The 27615-nt window shown below is 40.7% G+C and overlaps 1 protein-coding gene across 12 annotated transcripts; it reads right to left on the bottom strand.

Moving 5' to 3' along the window:
- Nucleotides 1-65: 65 nt before the first annotated feature.
- TAF12 (TATA-box binding protein associated factor 12) lies at nt 66-27615 on the bottom strand. Of its 12 annotated transcripts, XM_081305153.1 has the most exons (9): nt 27483-27591; nt 16798-16876; nt 16511-16591; nt 15971-16002; nt 15541-15792; nt 12911-12988; nt 7571-7685; nt 5354-5442; nt 66-3799 (listed from the first exon to the last, which is right to left on the bottom strand). In XM_081305153.1, the coding sequence occupies exons 4-9, from the start codon at nt 15986-15988 to the stop codon at nt 3764-3766; spliced, it is 588 nt and encodes a 195-aa protein (XP_081161279.1). In that variant the 5' UTR covers nt 15989-16002; nt 16511-16591; nt 16798-16876; nt 27483-27591; the 3' UTR covers nt 66-3763. The 12 variants fall into 12 exon arrangements, with proteins under 12 accessions (XP_081161279.1, XP_081161278.1, XP_081161280.1 ...); XM_081305152.1 differs by lacking the exon at nt 16798-16876 and having other exon boundaries at nt 16511-16595; nt 27483-27536; XM_081305154.1 differs by lacking the exons at nt 16798-16876; nt 27483-27591 and adding an exon at nt 27268-27463 and having other exon boundaries at nt 16511-16595.

Genomic DNA, 27615 nt, shown 5'->3' with positions numbered 1-27615 from the left:
TTTTAAGACCTTTAGTACAGATCTACCCTCCTCCTCCCAGTTTCATCCCATGCAGGTACCAGGATGGCTTCCTGGTCCCAGGTGGCTCCTTCTGTCTCAGAACTCATCCCATCCTTGTTGTAGCCAGCCCTTATCCTGCCTTAAAACCCTTTGACTGGGCTGGGGTTACAGCTTAGTGCCAGAGCGCTTGCCTAGCACGTGGGAGGCACTGGGTTTGCTCCTCAGCACCACATAAAATAAATAAAGATATTGTGTCAATTACAACAAAAACAAAACAACAAAAACAACCCTTGGACTAATTCTTCCTCAGGAGGACCTCTTAAGCCTTATTACTTGACCATTAGTCCAAACAACTACAGCAACTTCCTGGCTGGCCCCCTCCTGCCTGCTTCCAATTCCACTTTCCACACCAGCAGCTAAGCAAGGTTTTACCATGCAAACAGCAAAATCAGTCCTTAGCTAAAACTTACCTGGCTTCCCACTGCCTGGCACTGTTTTTCATTTTGGTACTGGGGATTGAGTCCAGGGGCATTTTATCATTGAGCTATACCCCCAATCCTTTTTATTTTTCATTCTGAGATGGGGTCTTGCTATGTTGCTTAGGGCCTCACTAACTTGCTAAGGCTGGCTTTGAATTTGTGATCCTCCTGCCTCAGACTCCTGAACCACTGGGATTACAGGTGTGTGCCAAGGCAACCAGCCAAACTTCCTGTTTATATGCAAGTTTTAAGCATCAGAATCCTCTTGTCTGATGGGATCTTTGTAGGAGCCAACAGTTAAGAAAGATGTTGCTCAGTCTAAAGAGGAGTGGGAAGCCCAGAGTTGGCCTGCTGAGCCTCCCACACTACTCTCCCATTCCCTGCCACACACAAATAGCCTAAGCATGGGCACCGAACTGAGGGCTTCAGGTATACATGTGAGAAGCCAGAATGAAGCTGAGGTAAGATAGAAGAAATTTAAAAATAGGTAGAAAGGAGACATAAAGGAAGGACAGGAAATAAGATTTTAATTCAGAAGTTCTACATGCTTTTCCAGGCCTGTCACTTCCAATTTCTTGCAGACTTGTTATTCCCCCGATTCCTGAGAAATCTGTACATTGTCTGTACACTGTTAATTAAGCCCCCAATAAATAGATCTAACAAAGAGATTTCGAGGAACCTCTAATTTAGGGAACTTTCCAGTGCTATCTATCGATCACATATAACAAAGACCACATCAGCCTAAGATCTAGACACTGACCAACCACCAGACTGCTATCATTCCTACATACCTTTCTATACCCATCCCTCGCCAAATTTCCTTTAAAAGAAGACTAGAACCCCCAAAAGGCATCTCTCACTCTTGGCAGTGGCCTGCATTCTCCCTTGAATGCATATTCTTTGCTTTACCCCCAAAGGCATCTCTCTGTTGACTCTCTAATGACAAAGTGACACTACCAAACCTGAGGGCTGTCCACCCTAAGGCTCCCTTTCTGCTCATCTTTAGCTACTCTCTCCAAATCTTGCAATTTGAGCTTTAGCCACATTGATTCTTTTATTTATTTATTTGGTACCAGGAATTGAACCCAGGGGCATTTAACCACTGAACCATATCCCCAGCCCTTTTTGAGACAGGGTCTCGCTAAGTTGCTGAGACTGGCTTTGAACCTGTGATCTTCCTGCCTCAGCCTCCTGAACCACTGAGGCATGTGCGACCAGCGAGGATGCACTTCTATGATATGGGTATAAATATCATCCTTCTGAGGCCTCCAAGGCACTGCAAGACTGGGCTCAACCTACCTCACTACACTATATATTTCCCTGGAAGAGATTCCAGCCCTTTCACCTGGATCCCTCAAATCTCAGCTCAAATATTTCTCTCCAATTGCTCAGCCCCCTCCCCCAGTCATGTAGACCTTTCTTTTGCTGCTTTTGTCTGTCTCCAATGGCAGGAATGTTCACTGGGTGTTTTATTCATCATTGTATCCTCCTGTCTAGGTCAGGCATGAGCACAGCTTATAAACACTTGCTGAGAAAGTGGCCAGGTGGAGGGAGACGGGGAGGGAAAGGGAAAATATTGGGGAATGATACTGACCAAATTATATTGTTATATCATGTGCATGTATAAATACATATTAATGAATCCCACTATTATGTAAAATTACAATGCACCAATAAAAATATAGGGATAAAACTTGCTGAATGAATGAAAAAAACTCCTCGATGTACAGATAGGACAATGAGATTGAGGTAGAGGAAGCCACTCACCTTTAACACAGCTGACTTAGGAAAAGAGGTCTTTTGACTACCTCAGTTCTTTCAAATTAAATTCCCCCAATTCCCTTGTCCCCTTCTATCCTCAACACAGGACTTAAAAAACTAAAGCTGGATTCTTCTTGGGTGCTGAGGTCAGTGAGCTGCTCCTATTGTCAGAACTTTTGCTGGAGGCCTCTTGCTGTTTGATATCACCAACAGAACATCCTTTGAGAGTGTCGCCCAGTAGCTTCAGGAAAAAATTAAGACCCCTTAACATCATCCTGGTGGCTAGCCTCAAGAGTAACCTGGTAGCTTAGAGTCAGGTAATGCTGGAGGAGGATGGAAAGCTGGCTGCCCCCTTGACCTCCGCTAAGAGCAACAGAAATATCAGCAGGGACTTTGAGTTGCTCACCCAAAAGACCTAGGAGCTGTGAAGAGAGGGGTTCTGGGGTCAAAATCAGAGTGTGGAGGAGTAAAGAGTAGGGTCCCATCTTAGGCTGAGTCTTAGGAAGAAGAGGACCAAAGCAGGGCAAGGTGGTGGACCCTGGGCAGAATGGCCACTTTCCCTGAAGCCCAAAGAACTCTCACAATCCACAAGGGCAATACTGGGCACAGGACAGGATGATGCCATTGGAGGACATGACTCTGAGGTCTGGAAGGGGCCTAGTTTCCTCTGCAACATGGTGAAAATCCCAAGATTGGATACCAGTAATTAAGGACAGACAGGATTTTCCCAAGGCTATTGCCATCCTTTCTCATGGCACAGGTGAACATAGTTCTCTAGAAGTTCCAGAACAGGTCAAAAAGGGCTCTTAAGCACATTCACACTGCTCAAACCAGGATGCCTATTCATTGTATGGCTTTCTAGAATTCATCATGCCTGATGGCAGAGAAAGTGGGTTCAAACCACTACTGATGGCATCTATCCTCCCTTAGAGTAAAACAATGGAAAATCCCTGAGCATTTCTCCAATGCAGAAACTGACACCAGTGCTGCCCCCTGCTGTTAAGAGCCTGGCCAGTCCTGCTCTTCCCCCTGACTTCCTCTGGCATTTCAAAGGTTTGTAAGCCACACAACCTTGTGGCTTTCGATTAATAACTTCTTTATTCTGGAAAAGCAAATCAAATTCATATTCATATAAACACTGACATTACAAAGTACAGGGAAAGGGGGAAGGGAGGAGGAAACAAAACTCTCTACAAATCCTGCTAATACTGTCTCACCCAACAAGACCATAATGCTTTGTCCCATATTCAATTACTTATATAATAAACCACAAATAAAATCTTCTCTGGAAGATACACTGCTCCTCTTTGAGATGTCAGGGAAAAGGGACCAGAAGTAAGGGTAGGAGGCTTTATTCTTTTGGCAGATCCTCTCAGTCATTATAGATATTGCTGCACTGTTAATAAAAAATATATGCTTCTCTGTAAAGCATTTAAAAAAAAAATTCCAAGGATGAGATGGCTGAAATCTCAGCTCAAGTATCTCCAAATACATTGTTGTCCATTCCCTGACCTTTCCGTGTGTTATTTCTTGGTTGTTTTCCGGATCAATGCCATTCTCTGAAAGGAGAGAGAAATAAGCAATTATACAGATTAGAGTCAAGAGCTTTAGGAATATGCATATGCAGTTAGTAGGCAGCATGGTCTACAGTATAGGCTAGAGCCCTTGGGGACTTGCAGTCACAGAGAAGCTCAGCAGCCTTCTTTTAACCAGACAGCACAGTACAGAGACTGAGATAGGCCAGCAGGTCCATTTCACCCACCAAAAGACTCAAACTGCTCGGGGTATCAGGATGGCAAAAAGGTTAAAAGTAGAAGAGGACAGCTCTTGCCTTTTGGGGACATAAGGGATAGGTCAGCAAAACATGTTTTCTAGGATTCCCTCACCCCAATGTCTTCTTTCTCTAATGATGGAGAAAATAGGAAAAGGGCCTCAGTTTCAAACCTGTTGCAACACAAAGAGAGTCAAAATTTCACCCGTGATGATGTGCAGTAAAGGGCAACTGAAGACTAACAACTTCTACCACAACCCACTGTGGACCCAGTCAGATCACGGGTTTCCATTTTTAGTAACTTGCTTTTGCTCACTCTTTTTGACCAAGACGTTACCCCTTTATTATGCCATTTTTTAACTAAACAGAGCTCTAGAGCCAGAGAGACAATCTGGAGAACTCCCTTCAGAAGAACAGTATGGACCTCTGATTCAGGCTATTGGTGGCTTCCCAGGAGGGCTCCCTCTATGAACTCTGTAAACAACTACTCCAGAGACCCCAAAGATGAAAAAGCAAGGGACATTCACCCAGGACTTCCCAGTGCCTATCAAGCTTGGAAACATCTCACTCTTCATTTCTTTCTTTCCTTTTTTCCTTTTTTTTTTTTTTTTAACTCTAACATGTTATATATGACAGCAGAATGCATTAAACATCTCATTTTTCAAATCAGAGTAGCCAGTTAAAGCAGAAAGGATAACAGCCTTTCAAAGGGAGGCCAATTCTGCTACTGGACTGACCAATGACTAATTCTTACACCAACATCTAGGTTCCTTGTTAAGAAGGGTAGAGAACAAAGGTTAAGCTGGGGACGTGGGCCAGAATGCTTAGCAGAGCAGCCTGAATACTCCATCTTAGCATAAGCATAGGATATTTCTGCTTCCTCTGACCTTTCTCTATTCAAGGGCATGTTCAAACCAGCAACAAAAGGAAGATTTCATTAAGGAGATTGGGAGGGGGTGAGCTTGAACCAAGCACAGTGGTACCTGCCTGTAACCTCAGCTACTTGGAAGACTAAGACAGGAAGAGTACAAATTCGAATCTAGTCTCTCCAACTTAGTGAAATCCTGTCTCAAAATAAGAAAGGGCTGGGGATGTAGAGTGGCCCTAGATTCACTCCCCAGTACCGAGAGGAAAAAAAAAAAAAAAAAAAAAGCTTGAAGTGAAGCCCATCAGAGTTGAGAGAAAAAACTGAGATTCCATATAGAAATAGCACAGTGCTAAGGAAATATCTGACTATTGCTGCCTCTGGGCCTCTCTGACCTTTGATCCAGAGAATGAAACCTGCTTTGCGGGGGAAGTGAGACCCCTAGAAGGTAGCCCGACACCATGCCCGGCTCCTCACCTGTTTATGAGCTTCTGTGGTGCAAGCTTTTTTGTAGGGCCGTATTTCTTCAGAACCAAATCCTGGAATCCACATGTTCCACTGGCGTTCTGAAAAGAAGAAGCAACAGAGTTAAGGGTACCAGGAAGGCAGCATCAGGGGTGCAATATGCCCCTTCCAGTATCAGGGAGGATAAATCTGGGCATCAACTATACTAACACTAACCCTACTAGGCTATTCTGTGGAATACAATGGGAAATCACACCTGGCTCCTTCAAGAGCTTTTTTTTGTGTGTGTGGTCTGGGGAATTGAACCCAGGGGCACTCTACCACTGAGCTACATCCCCAACCTTTTTTGAGACAGGGTCTCACTGAATTGCTTAGGGCCTCACTAAGTTGCTTAAGCTGGCTTTGAACTTGTGATCCTCCTGCTTCAACCTCCTAAGCCACTGGGATGATATGCATGCTCCACTGTGCCAGGCCAAGCAATAGTTTCTTTTTTTTTGGCGGGGGTGGGGGGGGCAGGGGTATCAGGGATTGAACTCAGGGGCACTTGACCACTGAGCCACATCCCCAACCCTATTTTGTGTTTTATTTAGAGACAGGGTCTCACTGAGTTACTTAGCCCCTTGCTTTGCTGAGGCTAGCTTTGAACTCGTGATCCTCCTATACCTCACCCTCCTGAGCCACTGAGATTACAGGCATGCACCAGTGCACCCAGCTGCGAGGGTATTCTTTTTTTTTTTTTTTTAAAGAGAGAGAGAGAGAGAGAGAGAGAGAGAGAGAGAGAGAATTTTAAATATTTATTTATTTATTTAATTTTAGTTTTCGGCGAACACAACATCTTTGTTTGTATGTGATGCTGAGGATCGAACCTGGGCCGCACACGCAAGTGCGATACTGCTTGAGCCACATCCCCAGCCCAGGGTATTCTTTTTTTGACTTGTCTTTTTTTGGTACTAAAGATTGAAGCTGGATGCTTTCTCTTTTTGTTTGTTTGTTTTTTAATTTTTCTTTTAAAGAGAGTGAGAGAGGAGAGAGAGAAAGAGAGAGAGAGAGAGAGAATTTTTAATATTTATTTTTTAGTTCTCGGGGGACACAACATCTTTGTTGGTATGTGGTGCTGAGGATAGAACCCGGGCTGCACGCATGCAAGGTGAGCGCGCTACCGCTTGAGCCACATCCCCAGCCCCTAATTTTATTTTTTAATATGGGGGATTGAAACCAGGAGTACTTAACTACTGAGTCACATCCCTATCCCTTTTTTGTGTTTTATTTATTTTTTTTAATTTTTTTTTTTTTAAAGAGAGAGAGAGGGCTGGGGATGTGGCTCAAGCGGTAGCGCGCTCGCCTGGCATGCGTGCGGCCCGGGTTCGATCCTCAGCACCACATACTAACAAAGTTGTTGTGTCCGCCGAGAACTAAAAAATAAATATTAAAAATTTTCTCTCTCTGTCTCTCTCTCTCCTCTCTCTCTCTCTTTTAAAAAAAAAAGAGAGAGAGAGAGAGAGGAGAGAGAGAATTTTTAATATTTATTTATTTATTTTTTTTTTTTAAGAGAGAGCGAGAGAAGGGGGAGAGAGAGAGAGAGAGAGAGAGAGAGAATTTTTTTTAATATTTATTTTTTTAGTTCTCGGCGGACACAACATCTTTGTTGGTATGTGGTGCTGAGGATCGAACCCGGGCCGCACGCATGCTAGGCGAGCGCGCTACCGCTTGAGCCACATCCCCAGCCCTGGATGCTTTCTTAATAAGTTATATCCTCAGTCCTTTTTTATTTTTGAGATAGGGACTTGCTGAGTTGTTGATGCTAGCCTCAGGAAAAGTTTATTTGAATAGCAGAGATATAATGGTAACTATAATTGCTAAGCACTTATTTTGTGCCGGATCCTATACCAGTTACTTTATATATAAAATCTATAATTTCACAATCATCCTGTAAAGAGGATATTAGGATCCCTACTTTACAAATAAGGAAACGGGCTTATCTAAGAGAAATCAAGTAGGAATGATAAGATGATTTAGCTAGAAGTGGCAAAATCTGGTTTCAGATCAAATGACTACCCCCTTCCTATGGATAGATTTCTTTCTTCTATTTAGTGCTACTATTAAATGAATATATAAGTCCCAGGACCCAAAAGTCTGGTCTTGGCACAAAGGTTTCTCTGACTACGCTTTCCCTGACAGTCCTGAAGGTATAGTTATGTGGATACTTCAGGGAGAAATAAGACCACATACCTAGATGCAACTGGACATCTTTCACCTCCAGAGTGCTGGACTTGCGATGCCGGGCAAGCTGGCAGGCTGCTGTCACCACACTCTCAATAAAATCATCAGCAATCTGCAGCAGCATCTGGAGAAGGTAAAGTGAGTGACAGTAACAGTGATATTGGCAGGATAGGGATAGGCTCCTGTTGCTGAGACAATAGTTTTCTGCCTGCATTTAAAATTTTGTTGTTGTTGTTGTTGGGAGGGGTACTGGGGATTGAATTCAGGAAGATTCATCCACTGAGCCACATCCCCAGCCCAATTTTCTATTTTATTTAGAGATAGGGTCTCAATGAGTTGCATAGCACCTCGATGTTGCTGAAGCTGGCTTCAAACTCTCGATCCTCCTGTCTCAGTCTCCCAAGATACTGGGATTACAGGCATGCACCAATGTGTCTGGCTAATATTATTTTTAGATGTTGATGGACTTTTATTTTATTCATTTATTTATATGTGGTGCTGAGAATTGAACCCAGTTCCTCGTGCTCTACCACTGAGCCACAACCCCAGCCATCTGCCTACATAATACATAATATGTGTGCGTGCGTGTGTGTGTGTGTGTGTGTGTATTTCTTTCTTTTTCTTTTTTTGCTTTTGGTACTAGAAGTTGAATTTGGGGCACATTACCATTGAATAATATCCCCAATCCTTTTTTATTTTGAGACAGGGTCTCACTAAGTGCTAAGGGTAGCCTTGAACTTATGATCTTCCTGCCTCTGCCTCCCAAATTGCTGGGAATACAGATATGAGCCAATGTGTCTAGTCTGAATTACATATTTCAATAGACTTTCTATTAGTAGGCCTGAAATCAGCATTTGGGCTAAGGTGGGGATAAGAAATGAGGAGGACAACAGAAACATTACCCAGATCAAAAGTTAGGACAAGGGCTGGGGACATGGCTCAAGCGGTAACGCGCTTGCCTGGCATGCGCGGGGCACTGGGTTCGATCCTCAGCACCACATAAAAAAAATAAATAAAATAAAATAAAGATGTTGTATCCACCGAAAACTGAAAAATAAATATTAAAAAAAAAAGTTAGGACAAAATGAAGATAGATGAAAATGTTAAGACTCAGGAGAACCAACTTGCTTATGGCTATGTAACTAGAAAGCAGTGGAAACAGAATTTCACTTCATTATTCTGAGTCCAAATTCTAAGATCTTTTCACTTCACTGTTGATTATTCCTAGACCATGGGGAAAGCAAAATCAGAATTCTGAAGATAAAAATCTACACCAAGGGGCTGGGGTGCTCAGTGGTACAGCACTTGCCTAGTATGTGTGAGGCACTGTGTTTAATTCTCAGTACTGTATATCAACAAACAAATAAATAAAGGTCCATCAACCACTAACACACACACACACACACATACACACACACACTCACACACAAAATCTACATGAAGCAACTTAGAGAGGCCCTAAGCAAGTCAGTGAGAACCTAAGCAACTCAGCAAGACCTTGTCTCTAAATAAAATATTAAAAAGGGCTGGAGATGTGGCTCAGTGGTTAAGTGCCCCAGCGTTCAATTCCCGTACCAAAAAAAAAAAAAATCTACATGAAGCCGGGCAACTCAGGAAGCTAAGAAGATCGCAAGTTCATGGTCAGCCTCAGTAACTTGGTGAGGTTAAAAGGTTTAGAACATAATCTAAGGAAAACCTTAGCAAGTAGAAGTACAACTATAAAGGGATGAAAAATTAGAAAAAAAAAAAAAGCCCAAAGAGGATCAATCCAACCACTTATTGTTTCAGAAGAAAGATAAAAAATAGAGAGGAAATTATCAACAGTAGTATAAGAAACTGTAATCTTCCTACCCTGGCGATGAGAATGTACAATTATGTACTTCTTGGAAAATAAGTGGCAGTCTCTGGAAGGTTAAACACAGAGTTACCACATGATCCAATTATTTTACTGCTAGGTATACACCCAAGAGAAATGAAAACATGTATCTACACAAAAACTTGCACATACATTTTTTTTCAAAAAAGGGGGAAAAAACTTGTACAAAAATGTACACAGGGGCTGAGGTTATGGCTCAGTTGTAGAGAACTTGCCTAGCATGTGTGAGGTCTTGGGTTGGATCCTCAGCACCACATAAAAAGAATAAATAAAGATATTGTTATGTCTATCTACAACTAAAAAAAGAAGGTACACAGCAACATTATTCATAGCAGCCAAAAAGTAGAAGTAATCCAAATATTCATTAACTATTGAATAATATTTATACAATAATATTTCATTGTGTGTCTATATCATATTAACAAAATATGATATAGGCATTGATATAGACATAAACTTTTCATTTATTTCATGTAGGTTTTTTTTTTTTTTTTTTTTTTTTAGCACCGGGGATTGAACCTAGGGACACTTTACCACTGAGCTAAATTCCCAACTACTTTTTCTTTTTTTTTGAGACAGGGTCTTACTAAGTTGCTTAGGGCAGCACCAAATTGCAGAGGCCGATCTTTTGTGAATGTGATATAGGAATACAATGAAATATTACTGAGCCATAATAATATGGATGTACCAATATGTGTGGAATAACAGGGATCGAAGTACTGCTATTACATAAATTTTGAAAACATTAGAGTAAATGAAAAAAAAAAACAGTTATAAAAGACCAAATATCATGTTTCCATGTATTTGCAATATTCAGAATAAGCAAATTCATGGAGGTAGAAAAGATCAATTGTTGCTTATGGCTAAGTAGATTGGGAGAAAATGGGGAGTGAGCACTAATGGGTATGGGTTCTTTTTGGGGTGATGAAAATATTCCAAAATTGCTAGGCATGGTGGCACACACCTGTAATCCCAGAAGCTTGGGAGGCTGACACAGGAGGATAGCGAGTTCAAAGCCAGCCTCAGTATGTGATTTTTTATATATATATATGTTATAGTTGGGCATAATACCTTTATTTTATTTGCTTATTTTTATGTGGTGCTGAGGATCGAACCCTCACATGTGCCAGGTGAGCACTCTACCACTGAGCCACAACCCCAGCCCCCATATGATTATATCTCAATAAAGCCATTATAAGAACTGGATGTAACCCAGTGGTAGAGCTTTTTTTTTTTTTTTTTTTTTTTTTTTTTTTTTTTTTTTAAAGAGAGAGTGAGAGAGAGAGAGAATTTTTAATATTTATTTTTTTTAGTTCTCGGCGGACACAACATCTTTGTTGGTATGTGGTGCTGAGGATCGAACCCGGGCCGCACGCATGCCAGGCGAGCGCGCTACCGCTTGAGCCACATCCCCAGCCCCTGAGCCACATCCCCAGCCCCGGTAGAGCTGTTTTTTAACATGCAAGAGCCCTGGGCTCTATTCCCAGAACCACCAAACAAACAAGCAAACAAACAAAACATATAGCTATAAAGCTGTTACATCACACACACATACACACACACATACACACATACAGGGCAAATATTATGCCTCTGCTTAAAAAAATAAAAACAACAATAGAATTTCATTCCAGAATCAAGAAAGAAATAAATAGAAATAAAAGAAGCCTCCAAGAAAGCTGGGTATGATGGCACACACCTGTAATTCCAGCAATTCAGGAGGTTAAGGCAGGAAGATCACAAGTTCAAGTCCAGCCATAGCATATTAGCAAAATCTTGTCTCAAAATAATAAATAAGGCCAGGTGCAGTGGTGCACACCTGTAATCCCAGTGGCTTGAGAGGCTGGGGCAGGAGGATCACCAGTTCAAAGCTAGACTCAGCAATTTAGTGAGGCACTAAGCAACTCAGTGACCTTCTCTCTAAATAAAATATAAAATAGGGCTGAGGATATGGCTCAGTGGTCAAATGCCCCTGGGTTCAATCTCCAGTAAGCCTCCTCCCAAAAAATAAATAAATAAATAAAAAGAGCTGGGGATCCAGGACTGGTGGCATATGCCTGTAATCTCAGCAGCTCAGAAGGCTAAGGCAGGAGGATCATGAATTCAAAGCTAGCCTCAGCAAAGGCCAGACACTAAGCGACTCAGTGAGACCCTGTCTCTAAATAAAACACAAAATAGGGCTGGGGACGTGGCTCAGTAGTTGAGTGTCCCTGAGTTCAATCTCTGATACCCCCCCAAAAAACACAACTAAACAACAACAACAAAAGGGCTGGGAATATAATTCAGTGCTAATGTGCTCTGGGTCTAATCCCCAGTACAAAAAAATAAAAAAGAAGGCTCTAAGGGGGCTGGGGATATAGCTCAGTTGATAGAGTGCTTGCCTCACATGCACAGGGCCCTGGGTTCAATCCCTAGCACCAAAAAAAAAAAAAAAAAAAAAAAAACAAAAAAGAAACAACAACAACAAAAAAAGAATGCTCTAAGAACCCAGCATATTACACAGTGTACGAAAGAAGGTATATACTAAGGCACATTATGTGAAAATACAGGTTGGAGGTAGAGTTCAGTGGTAGAGTGCTTGCCTAGCATATAGAAGGCTCTGAGTTCAATCCCCAGCACCTACACCTCCCCTGCAAAAAAAAAAAAAAAAAAAAAAGAACAGGAGAAAAATAAAATCCTAATAGAATCCTAGTTGGAATAAAAATAGCATAAGAAGGCTGGGGATATAGCTCAATTGGTAGAGTGCTTGCCTTGCATGCACAAGGCCCTGAGTTCAATCCCCAGCACCACAATCAATCAATCAACCAATTAATCAAAATAGCCTAAGATTTCTTTTTTTTTTTTTTTTGGGGGGGGGGCGGGTACCAGGGACTGAACTCAGGGGCACTCAACCATTGATCCATATCCCCAGCCCTATTTCATATTTTATTTAGAAACAGGGTCTCACTGAGTTGCTTAGTGCCTTGCTTTTGCTGAGGCTGGCTTTGAACTTGCAATCCTCCTGTCTCGGCCTCCTGTGCCGCTGGGATTATATGTGTGTGCCACCAAGCCCGGCCGAGATATTAACAATAACCCTGTAAGTAAATACTGTCACACTCAATCAACATAAGAGGAGCCCCTAAGTCTCAATTCTCTTTTTGATACTAGAGATTGAACCCAGTGGTGCTTTACCACTGAGCTACATCCCTATTCCTTTTCATTTTTGAGACAGGGTCTTGCTAAATTGCTGAGATTAGCCTTGGACTTGTGATCCTCCTGCCTCAGCCTCCTGAATCACTGGAATTATAGGCATGTGCCACTCCTCCCAGCAGGGCTGAGTCTCCAAAAGCTTAAGCAACTTGTCCATAACTGCACAGCTGGTAAGAGGCAGAGCCAAGATTCAAATTCAGATTCATCTGACCCTAAAGTTTCTCTAATCACTATGTCATATCAGCCCTCAGGGGCAGTCTCTGGAGAACCCAAATCCACCTTACCTCCTCCACATCTTCATCCAACTGCTCATTTGGATCCACTTCTCTTACTAAATCCTGTAATTTCTTCTTGGTCAATACCTAAAGTTAATTGTGAGGAGATTCTTCAGTGAGTAAGGAAGCAAAATAACTTGTAATCCCATACTGAAGAAAGGCTGTCAGTTTGTTGGGTTTAGTTTCCTTTCCAATGAGTTCAGTATGGCCCACTGGTGGCACTGCTACCAAACTACACTTCCAAGACAGAAGTAGTCCAGGGAAAGACAGAAAGAGTAGTTTGGAAAAGAGGTCAGCATCCAATTGTCAGGCAGTTTATTTCAACCTTAACTCTTTTTCTTTTCCCATTATGCCTCACCTCTCTCTATATTAAGCAATTTCTAGTTCTCTGAACACCACAAATTGCACCCCTTATACCATTACCTTTAGACATGCTCTTCCTCCTTTTTTCCTATATGCTCAGCTCACGGCACTCTATTTTTTTCTTTTTGGTAGTGGGATCAATCCCAGAAGCACTTTACCACTTAGCTACACATGCAGCTCTTTTCAATTTTTTATTTTGAGACAGGAGCTCATCAAGTTTCCAAGGCTGGCCTTGCTTTCCATCCTCCTGACTCAAGCCTCCTGAATCACTGGAATTACTGGCATGAGCCACTGCACCAGTTCAATGAGACTCTTTTCTGATGCCTTTCCTAGACAATGCAGGTAAGCACAACCACTTGTAATCTTTTCTATCCTCTGTGTACCCTTCTATCTTATGTATATTATAAATTTGCCTGTGATCTGACTTAACAGGTTAAAAATTCTATGAGGGGAGGGAACTTGTATTATCTATAACTAAATATATTAAATATGTATAGCTACCATCCCTTTTTCATAAATAGTGTTATATTACATATATACACCATTAAAAAGTGATCAAGGTGGAAGCTGGGGATGTCTCTCAGTGATACAATGTATGACTAGCATGTGTGAGGCCCGTGGGTTTAATCCCCAGCACTGTAGTAATGATAATAATAATAGACGCAACAACAATACATAAATACTGGTTAATGATGTCTCAGATTTATCCATTCTTCTCCATTTTACCATTATTACTTAATTCAAGTCTTTTTTTTTTTAAAGAATTTTTTAAATATTTATTTTTCAGTTTTCGGTGGACACCTTTATTTTATTTTATGTGGTGCTGAGGATCGAACCCAGCGCCCTGCGCATGCCAGGCGAGCACGTTAGCGCTTGAGCCACATCCCCAGCCCCAAGTCTTTTTTTAATATTTATTTTTTAGGTGTAATTGAACACAATATCTCTAATTTTATTTATTTATGTGGTGCTAAAGATCAAACCCAGGGCCTCTCACATGTGAGGTGAGTGCTCTACCACTGAGCCATAACCCCAGCCCCTAATTCAAGTCTTTATCACGTCTTAATTTATTTCAAGTCTTAGAATTGATCTTCTTTCCACTTTATCCCTCTTTCCTACCCCTTTATTTCCTTACTGCCAAGTTAATCCTTCCTAAGGTATACTACTTTTATTATGTTAATGTTACTCTCTATTAAATATTAAATATCTGCAAAGATTGTCTATTACCTAAAAGGCCTACTATGTTCTGTTGTAGTCCTACTTTATAGTTTTATTTCTTGCTCTTTCCAACAGACCATATACTTAAAAAACATATTTGTTGCACCAGGCATGGATGGGACATGCCTGTAATCCAAGCAACTCAGGGGGCTGACCCAGGAGGATCCCAAGTTGAAGCCAGTCTTAGCAACTGAGCAAGGCCCTTACAACTTAAGAGAGACTTTGTCTCAAAATGAAAAATAAAAGGACTGGGGATAAGTGCTCAGTGGTAAAACACACTGGGTTCAATCCCCAGTACCAAAAATACATGTTTATCTCCTTATTGTCTACCCAACTCTCCCCCATTTACCTTACTAGTCCCTCCACCCATTCCCTTGAAATGTCTCCTCATCCATTCTGCTCAGCCTATAAGATCCAAGCCAAGGCATTATACTTATTTCTTGTGGCTCTAGATAGTAGAATCAGGATCACAGCTAGAAAGGGAAACAGATTTTTAAATCACTGCAGAAATTAACAAAGGCAGCAGTTGGATGAACTAAAAGGAAGACTGGAGACAGAATACTTTTATTTTAGAAGTAAAAAAGCACATTTATTATTTTATTTAACAACTATATAACTAACACATATAAAGCATCTGTCATATGCAAGGTGTCATGTTAGTATATGCATGTGTATGTATGTATGTACATATGCATACACACAAGCATATATAAGAGACAGTAAAAAAGGATCTTGAATATGATAATTTGATAAAGAATCTTAGAGGGGCTGAAGCTATAGCTCAGTGGCAGAGCATTTGCCTAATGTGTGAGGCACTGGGTTCGATCCTTAGCACCACATAAAAATAAACAATAAAAACAAAAAGGCATTCTGTCCATCTACAACTATTAAAAAAAAAAAAAGAAAAAGAAAAAAAAGAATGTTAGAATTCCAAAGGCAGGAACAGACCTTCTTTTTCAACTAAGAAGAGGCAGCTCCTGAGATGGCCATTTCTCAAAGAATTCCTGGTTCAAATAATAAAAAGAGGTGACTATAGAAAGGAAAAAGTAAGGGGATGATACCTGATTGTTTTCAGGGCTAAGACGACCTCCTGTCCCAGGAGTGCCTGGAATTTTTACCACTGTAGTGCTATTAGCCATGGAGCCTTGTGGAGGGGTACTGGCTGGTTCCGGTTTTATGGATGAGAAATTGGAGAGGTTGATTAGTGCTGAGGGGCCAAACTGGTTCATAATCTGCCGAGCTTTGGACTTCAGCTCATAGAGCTTATCAAGATCCTGTTTCTTTTTGGAGCTGTGAGGACCAAGGCCAATCAACTGAAGAAGAAAAACATGAGAATTAGTGCTAGAAACACCTATAATAAAGAATAAGTTTTGAAAGTAAAATTATGTGAAATCTGTCAGGCTTTGAGGACTCTTCAGTATATCTGGGATGGTGACCATTTGATACCTACACATTAAAATGGAGAAAATGAAGAATGTTCATTGCTCTCACCTGATATTTAGAAACCATCTCTTCTCCAAAAGCTAAATGAAATAGTCCACAAAATTGAAATAAGGAAGAAAGTAAATGAAATGAGGAATCTTATATAAAAACACATTAGATTAAGCAAGACATTTGAGGACTTTGAATAAAATACTTGATGAAGTACTACATGCATTATTATTTAAGTATCAAATAATGTTAAATTCAAATAAGTCATGTCACAATCACATACTTAAAACTTAGTCACTAAGTTCAAGAAAACAGATTAGTTCATTTTGGCATTTCAAAACATGCTTGAGCCCATTCAGGGCTATGTCAAATAAACACAATTTTTAGAACTTTTCAAAGTAAACTATTCTTTATCATAAAAAGCAAATTTTCTCTGTGTTAGCAATGCTAAGTACATGCAGAAATCCTAGCCCGAAGCAGCCAAAATTCCTAAATCTTAGAGCCATGGTGTTGACTCTGTGGACATCAGCTTTGGTGTCATCAGGATCAGAAGCACATTCATCAAGTTCTGCCCATAGTGGCCTCAAGGAGCTTACTTACAGCTATCTGAGTGTCTAGATCTTTAATTACATCAGCAACAGCTGTGAGCCCGGTGAAATGAGAGGCAGCCATTTTCAAAAGCTACCTGTAAATGAACAACTAGCATCAAGCACCACCCTTGCCACAGAAGCACTACTGTAGCATGACCTGGTACATCTTCAGTAATCAGGATCCAGGCAAACTATCTCCTTGTCCCTATTATGTGGCAAGAAAAAAATCCCACTCTCTTTTCAAAACAACTTTAAAAATTAATTAATAATGAATATTTTGAAGACTAATGAGAGTACATGCCTGTAATCTGGGACTCAGGAGGCTGTGGCAGGAAGATCGCAAATTCAAGGCCAGTCTGAGCAACTTAGACAGACCCTGTCTCAAAACAGAAAATTTGAAAAAAAAGGGCTGGAGAGGAAATTAGTAGTAAAGCACCCCTGGGTTCAACTTCCCAGTACTAAATAAAATAAAACAGGGGCTAGGAATGTATCTCAGTTGGTAGCATGCTTGTCTAGCATGTAGGAGGCCCTGGGTTTTATCTCTAATGCCATTAAATAAATAAACAAATAATAAATAATAAAAAGACAAGGGATGTAGCATAATGGTAGAGTACCTGAGTTTAATCCCCAATACCGTAAAATAAAAACAAAAATTAATGATGGTGACAGGCATGGTAGGACACGCCTGTAGTTCCAGCATTCTAGAAGCTGAGGTGGAAGAATCACTTGTCTGGAGTTCAAAACCAGCCTGGACAACATAGCAAGACTTTGTCTCAGTGGGGAGGGAATATGTATATATATACATATGTGTGAGGGTGTGTATATACATATATGTACATATATATATATATATATATATATATATATATATATATAATTGAATAAATGGTGCAGCTGGCTGGGACTGTAGCTCAGTGGCAGAGCACATGTTTAGCCACTGGGTTCAATCTCCAGGACCATTAAAGAGAGAAAGAGAGGACTGGGTTTGTGGCTCAGTGGTAGAGGGCTCCCTCACCTAGCATGCATGAGGCACTGGGTTCAATCCTCAGCACCACATAAAGATAAAAAAATAAAGATATTGTGTCCACCTAAAACTAAAACATAAATGTTAAAAGAGAGAGAGAGAGAGAGAGAAACTGAAAAATTAATATGGGCACAGTGATACATGCCTGTAATTCTTGCAACGCAGAAGATTGCAAGTTTGAGGCCAGCCTCAACAACTTAGCGAGATCCTGTCTCAAAACAAAAAATAAAGGTACAGGGATGTAGCTCACTGGTAAAGTACCTCTAGTTCAATCCCCAGTATCAAAATTAAAAAAAAAAAAAAAAAAAAAAAAAAAAGCAGCAGCAGCAAAATTGTGTGATCTGAACCTGCGGGAACCATGTAACATCTTTCAGGATCTGGGAAAGCTTAGCAACCTGAATGTGTCTATTCTACTCCTGTCCCTATTGCTGAGTTCCTCCCCAACATACTATTTAACTTTCTAATATGAGAAAGCAACGTTTGTACATGTTCTTCTGGTTTACTCTAAATAAAAGCAACTAACTGTGCATTGGTTAAATTTAGAGGTCTCTATAAAGGGCTACAAGGAAAAATCTAGGAAAACTGGAAAAGTATATACCAGTTATTTTTTTTTTATTCTAAGGGCCTCCAAAATGCTAAGCAAACCAGGCATGGTGGTGCATGCCTATAATCCCAAAAGCTTGGGGGGCTGAGCAGGATGACTGCAAGTTCAAAGCCAGCCTCATCAGCAACTTACAGATGTTCTAAGCAATTTAGTAAAACCCAGTCTCAAAATGAAAATTAAAAAGGTCTGGGGCTGGGCTGTGGTTTGGCTTAGCGGTCGTGCACTTGCCTGGCATATGGGTTCGAGTCTCAGCCCTCATATAAATAAATAAAATAAAGATCTATCAACAACTAAAAAATACAAAATAAAAATAAAGGGCTGGGCTACAGCTCAGTGGTTAAGTGCCCTTGAGTTCAATCCCTATTTCCAAAGAAAGAAGGAAGGAAAATGCCAAGCACACATCTACCACTGAGTTATATACACAGCCCCATATTGCTTTGACTCCACAGATCCATTTTTAATAATTTATATTACATTGATCTTGTATATGAATAGAATAGTACTATACTTACTATACAGTACATATAAGAAATATCTATCAGGGCTGGAGTTTTGGCTCAGTGGTAGAGCGCTTGCCTAGCATGTGTGAGGCACTGGGTTCAAACCTCAGCACCACATAAAAATAAACAAACAAACAAAAAAATTTTAAAGGAAAAAAAATCTATCAAAGTGATATAGTTAGGGTTGGGTATATAACTCAGATGGTAGAGTGCTTGCTTTGCATGCACATGGCCCTGGATTCAATCCCACCAAAAAAAAAAAAAAAAAGTGATATAGTTAAATAAATTAGGGTATAACTATATAATGGAAGAATGAGATAGTCAGATATGGTGTATACCTGTAATCACAGCTACCTGGGAGGCTGAGGTGGAAATATCACAAGTTCAAGGCCTGTCTCAAATAATTTTTAAAAATAAAGGAAAGGCTGGGCATGTTGCTCTACGGTGGAGCACTTACCTAGCATGCACCAAGACCTGGGTTCAATCCCCATTACCAAACCAAACCAAACAAAAAATAAACAAAAACCAAAAAAATGGGCTGGGGTTGTGGCTCAGTGGTGGAGTGCTTGCCTAGCATGCAGGAGGCGCTGGGTTCGATCCTCAGCACCATATAAATGTAAAATAAAGATATTGTGTCCACCTAAAACTTAAGAATAAATATTTTTAAAAAATTAAATTTAAAAAGGGATCAGGTTGTAGCTCAGTGATAGAGCACCTCAGTATTGGGGGGACCTAAGGATGGAGAATAAGGCAAATGAAAATATAATGCTACATGAAAGAAACCATTTTAAAAAGACCATATGGGCTGTGGTGTGGCTCAGCGGCAGAGTGCTCACCTAGCACATTCAAAGCCCTGAGTTCGATCCTCAGCACCACAAAGAAATAAATAAATAACGGTATTGTATCCAATGACAACTAAAAAATAAATATTAAAAAAGACCATATATTATGCAATTCCATTTACAAGAAATGTCAAAAACAGGCAAATCTATAGTGAAGTAAAGTAGACTAGTAGCTACCTATGGCTAGGAGGTATGGGAAGGTAATAGGAAATGGTTGCTACTGGGCATAGGGGTTTCTTTTGGGGAAGATAAAAATAATCCAGAATTAGATCATGACAACATTTGTACACCACTGAATGTACCAAAAAAGCCCTAAATTGTACGCTTTTCAATTGGTGAACTGTACAATATGTGAATTATACAAATATAAAGCTGTTAAAAAAAAAAAAAACAAGGACAATCATAAAATGATCTCCAAGATACACCATTCAGTGGAGTACTAGGTACAGAATACTAAGAATACTTTAGTATCATTTATTTAAATTCCACATAGGGTCTGGGAGTGTAGATCAATGGTAGAGCAATGGTAGAGTGCTTGCCTAGCATGCTCAAGGCCCTGGATTCAATCCCCAGTACTGAAAAAAAAAAAAAAAAAAAAAAAAAGAAAAAGAAAAAAAAGAAAAAGAAAAAAGAAAAGAAAGAAGAAGAGGAAGAAAACTAACAACCCAACTTTTAAAAAAGGAGCTGGGAAGCCAGGCAAGGTGGCACAGCCTGTAATACCAGTGGCTTGGAAGGCTGAGGCAGGAGGATCACAAATTCAAAGCCAGCCTCAGCAACTTAGGATAAAAGCAACTCAGTAAGACCATCTCAAAATAAAGTAAATAAATAAAAAGGGCTGGGCTCAGGCTAGAGTTGAAGCTCAAGGTAAAGCACTTGCCTAGCATGTGTGAGGCACTGCGTTTGATTCTCAGCACCACATATAAGTAAATAAATAAATAAAGGTCCATTGACAACTAAACAAACATTTAAAAAAATAAAATAAAAGGTCTGGGCTAGGGCTGGGGATATAGCTCAGTTGGTAGAGTACTTTGATCGCATGCACAAGGCCTAGATTCAATCCCCAGCACAACAACAACAAAAAGGGCTGGGTTTGGGATGTATTTTAGTAGTCATCCCTATATTCAATCCCCAGTACCAAAAATAAACAAATAAATAAAAAGGGGGCTGAGGATCTAACTAAGCAGTACAGTGGTTGCTTAACATGTTTGAGGCTCTAGGTTGATACCCCAGCATCACGGAAAAAAAGGGCAATAAAAGCTGCACAACAAAATAGGCAAAGGATCTGAATAGATCCAAAGATAAACAGATGGCAAATAAACCTGTGAAAAGATGCTCAATATCATTAACCATTAGAAAAATGCAAATTAAAACAATGGGATATACCTTTTAGAATAGCTAAAATTACATACACATACAAGTGCTTGAGAGGATACAAAGCAACTGAAACCCTCATACATTGCTGGTATGAACGTAAAAATGATGCACTCTTCTGAAAAGATAGTCTGGCAACTTCTATATATTATATAGGGCTGGGGTTGTGGCTCAGCAGTAGAGCGCTTGCCTAGCACCTGCAAGGCCCTGGGTTCGTTACTCAGCACTACATAAAAATAAATAAAATAAAGGTATTGTGTCCAGCTACAACTAAAAAATAATTTTAAAAAAATACTGATACATGCAACAAATGGATGACTCTCCAAGTGAAAAAGGCAAGACCTGAAAGGCTAATTGATAAATTTATATGATACTCTGAAAAAGGCAAAGTTATAGGGATGGAGAACAGAGATGTGGTTGCCAAAGGGTCTGCTGTGGGGTAAGGTTTGACTACAAATGGGGAACATGATTAAATTTGGGGACAGGTGGAAATATTCTGAATCTTCAATGTTAATGTACTTATATGACAATATGTATGTCTTATTCCCAGCTGTGACTGTACTCTAAAAGAATTTTATTTGTATGTAAATTTGAAAATAAATTTTAAAAATCAAACATCGTTGGGCTGGGGTTGTGGCTCAGTGGTAGAGTGCTCGCCTAGCATGCACGAGGCACTGGGTTCGATCCTCAGCACCACATAAATGTGAAAATAAAGATATTGGGTCCACCTAAAACTAATAAATAAATATTTTTAAAAAAATCAAACATCGCAACCTGATTAGTATGGTCAATGACTCCATGTCCAAATTACCTGTTTACGGATAATTTTCATCAACCCCAATTGTGGATGACATTGATGAAGCCCAATGGAATTAACTGACTGTAAATAACTTGAATTCCATTATGTAATATAGCACAATTGCTTTTCAGCTACTCAAATTTCTAACTCTTGCTTCCTCAAAATGCCAAAAAAATAGGTAGCCAGGTGTGGAAGCACACATCTGTAAACCCAGCAACTCGGGAGGCTGAAGGAGGACTCCAAGTTTGAGGTCACCTTTAGTAATTCAGCGAGGCATTCAGCAACTTAGCAAGATCCTTTCCCTGATGCATCCACTGACCTCCCTCCTTTCTGCTCCTGAACATATACATTAAAATCGGGGTAGGGGTTACTCTAGTCTCGGTGTGCTCAGGCTAGACAAAAAAAAAAAAAAAGATCCTTTCCCCCCAAAATAAAAAGGGCTGAGGATGTGGCTCAGTTGTTAACAGGGATTGTCCCTGTTATCTCCCCACAAAAGAGGTAAAAACAGAAGCATTAACTGTGGGATATTTGAGAAAATAATTATAATAGCTAACCCCTTTTGGTACCTGCTATGTGAATTTTAAGTGCCATGAGATTCACATGTAACTTCAGAAAGTCCATGCCTCAGTGGGCTACAAATGAAAATATTCGGGGCTGGGAAGCCAGGTATGGTGGCTGCAAGTTTGTAATCCCAGGTACTTGGGAAATTAAGGCAGGATATTGACCAAATTCAAGGTCAATATCAGTAATTTACTTAGGCCCTGAGGGCTGCTGGGGATGTAACTTGGAGGTAAAGTGCCCTAGGTTCAATATACAGAAAAAGAGAGAGAGGGGGGGGGGGGAATAGAATACCATACTGTTTTTGCAACTTGTTTACCTTTAAAATGTTTAGGATTTATTTATTTATTTATGGTGCCAGGGATTGAACCCAGAGGCATTTAACCACTGAGCCACATCCCCAGTCTTTCTATTTTTCATTTTGAGACAGGGTCTAAGTTGCTTGAGGCCGGCTTTGAACTCATGATCCTCCTGCTTCAGCCTCCAGAACTGCTGGGATTACAGGTTCGTATCACCGTGCCTGGCAGGAATTTATTTTTTAAACAAAATGACTGTAGTACATGACTGGATTTTCTACCTACCTATTTCTCTCCTTGGCTTCCAATTCTATCTAAAACAGCTCATATTTCCCAGCCTAAAATCAACCACAAAGAATCAATGATTTGTTGTCTATGAGACTTGAAAGCAAAAGAAACAAGGAATTTTTTCCTGTCTGAAGCTAATGCTTGTTTTGGCTAGTGTGAGCCCATGTAGGTGACTTTGACTTAAGAGAAAGGCAATACAGTGCAGTGGGAAAGGATACAGACTCTGGTGAGAATCTCTGAGGTCAAGTACAAATGCTGCCCCTTACCTATATGTACTTAAGCAGTTACCTAATCTGTTTATGAGTCTTTTTATTTATTTATTTTTTGGGGGGGCAGTACTAGGGATTGAAGCCAGTGGCCCTCTACTACTGGGCTATATCCCCAGCAGCCTCAGGGCCTCACTAAATTGCTGATGTTAGCCTTGAGTTTGGGATCCTTTCCGGAAATTAATTATTTTTAATTTTGAGACAATCTTTTGCCCAGACTAGTCTCAGACCTGTGATCTTCCTGTCTCAGCTTCCAAAGTCACTAGGATTACAGGCATGCGCCACCATGCCCAGCTAATCACAGCTACATGGCAGGCTGAGGCAAGAGGATCTCTTGAGCCCAAGAGTTCAAGGTCATCTTGGATGCCATTATAAGACCCTCATTTTAAAGAATAAATAAGGGGCTGGGCATGTAGTTTAGTTGGCGAAGTGCTTGCCTAGCATGTGCAAGGTCCTGGGTTCAATCTTGAGCACCACCAAAATAAATAAATTAATTAATTACATAGATAAATCAAGTTAGCACATGCTGGCAATGCCAGCTACTCAGGAGACTAAGCCAAGAGGATCCCAAGTTCAAGGGCAGCTTTGATGAGACCATGTTTCAAAAGAAAATTTAAAAGGGCTGGGGATGTAGCTTAGTGGTAGCATGCTTGTCTAGCACATGTGTGGCCCTAGGTTAAATTCCCAATACAGCAAAAAATAAAAACAAATAAATGGAATAGTAAATGGAAAATTGTGGAAAACCAAAGTCAAGAGGAGTAAGTGTCAACCAGATGTGGTGGTACATACCTGTAATCCCAATTACCTGGGAGGATGAGACAGAAGGAGGATCCACAAGGACCCTGTCTCAAAATTTAAAAAAAAAAGGGCTGGGGATGTGGCTCAAGCGGTAGCGCGCTCGCCTGGCATGCATGCGGCCCGGGTTCGATCCTCAGCACCACATACCAACAAAGATGTTGTGTCCGCCGAGAACTAAAAAATAAATATTAAAAATTCTCTCTCTCTCTCTCTCTCCTCTATCACTCTCTCTTTAAAAAAAAAAAAAATTAAAAAAAAAAAAAAAGAGTGGGCGCAGCTGAGGAATCTAGCTCAGACATGGGTGAAGTCCTAATTCCAATCTCCAGTAAAAATAAGAGAAGTAGGCACCACCTTTGACTAGAGTTTTTGCACCTATAATTAGGAGCCAGACCAGGAAGATTTTTTTTTTTAATATTTATTAATTTATGGTACTGGTATTTTGGGCATTGCAAAATCCTGTCTCAAAATAAGAAATAAAAAAGACTAAGGATATACTCCACGGTAAAGCACCCCTGGGTTCAATTCCCAGTACCAAGGGTGTGGGGAGGGCGCTAAACACCCCAATGCTACAGCTACAAATGAGTAAAATTGAGTATATTTTGCAAATGTAGATAAAGATGATAACTCAGGAATAAATTATCACTAAACCATCAATGAAATTGTGACACAGGCATGCTTTCTCTCATAATTTGCTGTGTATAAATTCTAACTATTTGTATATAGGTACTTGCAAATAGTATAGGGTAAGTCATGGGAGAAAAATAGCAGTTTCCAACAAATTAGCCCAATTGCCCCAACCATACAGTTTATGTTAACAATTAATTGACAAGTTAATCCAATTTTTATATTCTTTTGTGGTTCTGAGGATTGCCATGCTAGGCAAGTGCTTTACCACTAAAGTATATGCCCACCCTTTTAAATTTTGAGACAGGGTGTTGCTAAATGTCCCAGGCAGGACCAAGTTGCACTTGCTTGACCTCTTAATTTTTTTTTTTTTTTTTTTTTGTACTGGGGATTGAACCCAGGGGTACTTAACCACTGAGCAACATCCCCAGGTCTTTTTATTTTTTTAATTTTGAGACAGTCTCACTAGGTTGCTGAGGCCAGCTTTGAACTTGTGACTCTCTTGCCTCAGTCTCTGGGATTACAGGCATGCATCACTACACCTGGCTTTGGCCTCCTAAATTTAAAATTAAATATACCTAATTCTGCTGGGCTCTATTGTAAGGAAAAACTATAAATGTTTCTTTTTGTCTATCTTGAATTATGCTCTGTGAAAACATAGAAATTTAGTTCTCCTCAAATACCACATTAAATATACTAACAAGTTATAGTCTTTGACATTAAGAGAAATCTTATAAAGAAGGGAGTGCTTTCATTCAATGACATGCTTTATATAACTATTACTTATATTTTGCTGATGGACAAGACAGACATGGAGAGGGAATCCACTTAGAAAAAGTAGAAAAAAAAAGTTTTGGAGACACAAATAACTGGGCTAGGTCACTTGATTTCAGGGAAAGTACTTAACCTCTCTAAACCTATTTCTTTATCTGTACAATGGACCTAAAATACCTAACTCCTGGGGCTGTTATAATTATTAAGCCACACAATACTTCAAAGTACTTAAACCAGGCCTGGTAGTGAATGCCTGTAATCCTGCTCAGGAGACTGAGGCAGGAGGATCACAAATTCAAGACCAGTCTGGTTAACTTAGCAAGACTCTTGTCTAAATAAACAAATAAGATTAGGGGTGTAGTTTAGTGTGGAGCACTTGTTTAACATGTATAAAGCCCAGGGTTGGATCCCCAGTACACAGAAAGGAGGCAGGGGCGGGAAGGAAAAAAAGTGCTTAAATTGTGCCTAGTTAACCTCAGTAGCTTTCAATAAAAAATACTAGTGAAGAAGTGTCTGAAGTGTCTGGTCCAAGTCCATCCTTATCTAAAAACAGCCATCCATAGTAATACTTGTGTCAAAAATATAGGATACAACTTATTTGCAACTTTTTTGGGGGGTGGGTACTAGAGATTGAACCCAGGGTACTCTACCACTGAGCTACATCTCCAGCCTTTTTTTTTTAATATTTATTTTTTAATTGTATTTAGACACAATACCATTTATTTGTTTATTTGTTTGTTTATTATGTGGTGCTGAGGATCTAACCCAGGCCCCAGGCCTTGCACTTGTTAGGCCAGTGTTCTACCCCTGAGCCCCATCCCCAGCCTTCCAGCCCTTTTCATTTTGAGATAGTGTCTCACTAAACTGCAGAGGCTGCAATCCTCTTGCCTCAGTCTCCAGAGTGTCTGGGATTACAGGTGTGCACCACCATGCCTGCTATTTGTGACTTTCTAGTGTATTTTTAAAAAAATTATATTTGGCTTCACTTAAAGGTTTCTTTACTGGTGACATTCACTATTATCTATGTTAATATAGTAATGAGACTCAAAGTATTAGACTCTAAAATAATTTCCTTCTTAAGTCTGAAGGTAAAGATTCCAGAATCATTTATTCAAGGAATGTTAATCACGCATCATATGCTACACAGTAGGATACTGTACCAAATTTATGATCCAACCACTCCTTGTCTCACTGTGATCCTAAACCCCTTTTGGTCTTCTTCTCCTTACATGTAAAACAGGAATTTTAAATAGATGATCTTTTCGGGCCCTTCCATCTCTGAAATTTGGGCTTTGGAGATCTGTGCTCAGTTGGGGTTGATTGGAATGGAATTCAAAGCACTTAGCAAGTATATATCTGAGTTCAAACTGCTTCCAACTTCACATCCAATTCGCAAGAATGAGAAGAAAAACGAAGATTCTTGCATGTGAACTTCCTAGGTTTAAGTATCTGACACAAGAAAAACCTGCCTGCCAAAAACCAAGTAGGCAAGCGCGAAGGAGTCGTCTTCCCCTGAATACATCTTTTATCACTCTGGGCATAGAGACTACGAGGGGGTTAAAAAAACCTGATCGCTTCTTTTCCAAATCCTTTCCCTTTCCCCTTCCAGTGGAGGCTGATCTCACAGTCCCGACCCCTTAGATTTTCCGTATTTTGGAGCCGTGTTCTCACCGCCCCGTTTCCTCAGGAACTCGGGACTCTCTAAAGCCCCGATCCCGTCCCCATAGAAGCCCTAGTCTTCACTGCACGCTTCTGTTCCCTCCCAAACTAAAGTCTTCTCCGCCTGCTTCTGCCCTTCAGGAACCTAAGTCTTCGCTGCCCTGTTTCTGAATCCTTAGGAGCCGGGGTCTTCGCTGTCCCGCGTCTGCCTCTTAGGAGGGCAAGTCCTCACTACTCCACTTTTACCTCTCCGGAGCCCGTGTCTTCACGCCCGGTTTCGTTCCGACCCTATCATCCTAAAAGTACCGGACCTCACAATCCTGACCCTCTCAGACCGCGTTCCCTCATGTGCCGGAGAACTCACATTCGTCCCGGTTCCCTAAGTCTCCTTCGGAGCCCGGGTCCCCACAGCCGCGTCTTCTCCGAGCCCGATCCCCACAAGTCCCATCCCAAGAGCCTGATTGCTCACAGCCCAGTCTTCTCCACAACCTGGTTCTTCAAACGCTGACCCACTGTGGGTCTGGGTCCTGACTCCCTCCTCCCACTCTTCTTCCTCAACTGCCAGGGCCCAAGACTCACAGGCAGCAGCGTCTATCTCCCCATGATATGCGGAGACTGCCCCAGTGAAGCTTTCGTCTCAGCAGCCGGTCCGACTGCGCGGCCCTCCCCGAGTACTTCCGGCACCGCTCCCCGCCTCCAACCCGGAAACGCG

The sequence above is a fragment of the Spermophilus citellus genome (assembly GCF_964194105.1).
Source record: "Spermophilus citellus genome assembly, chromosome: 9".
Lineage (NCBI taxonomy): Eukaryota > Metazoa > Chordata > Mammalia > Rodentia > Sciuridae > Spermophilus > Spermophilus citellus.
Note: the sequence above shows the minus strand (reverse complement) of the source record. Positions and strands in the feature narration are given on the sequence as shown.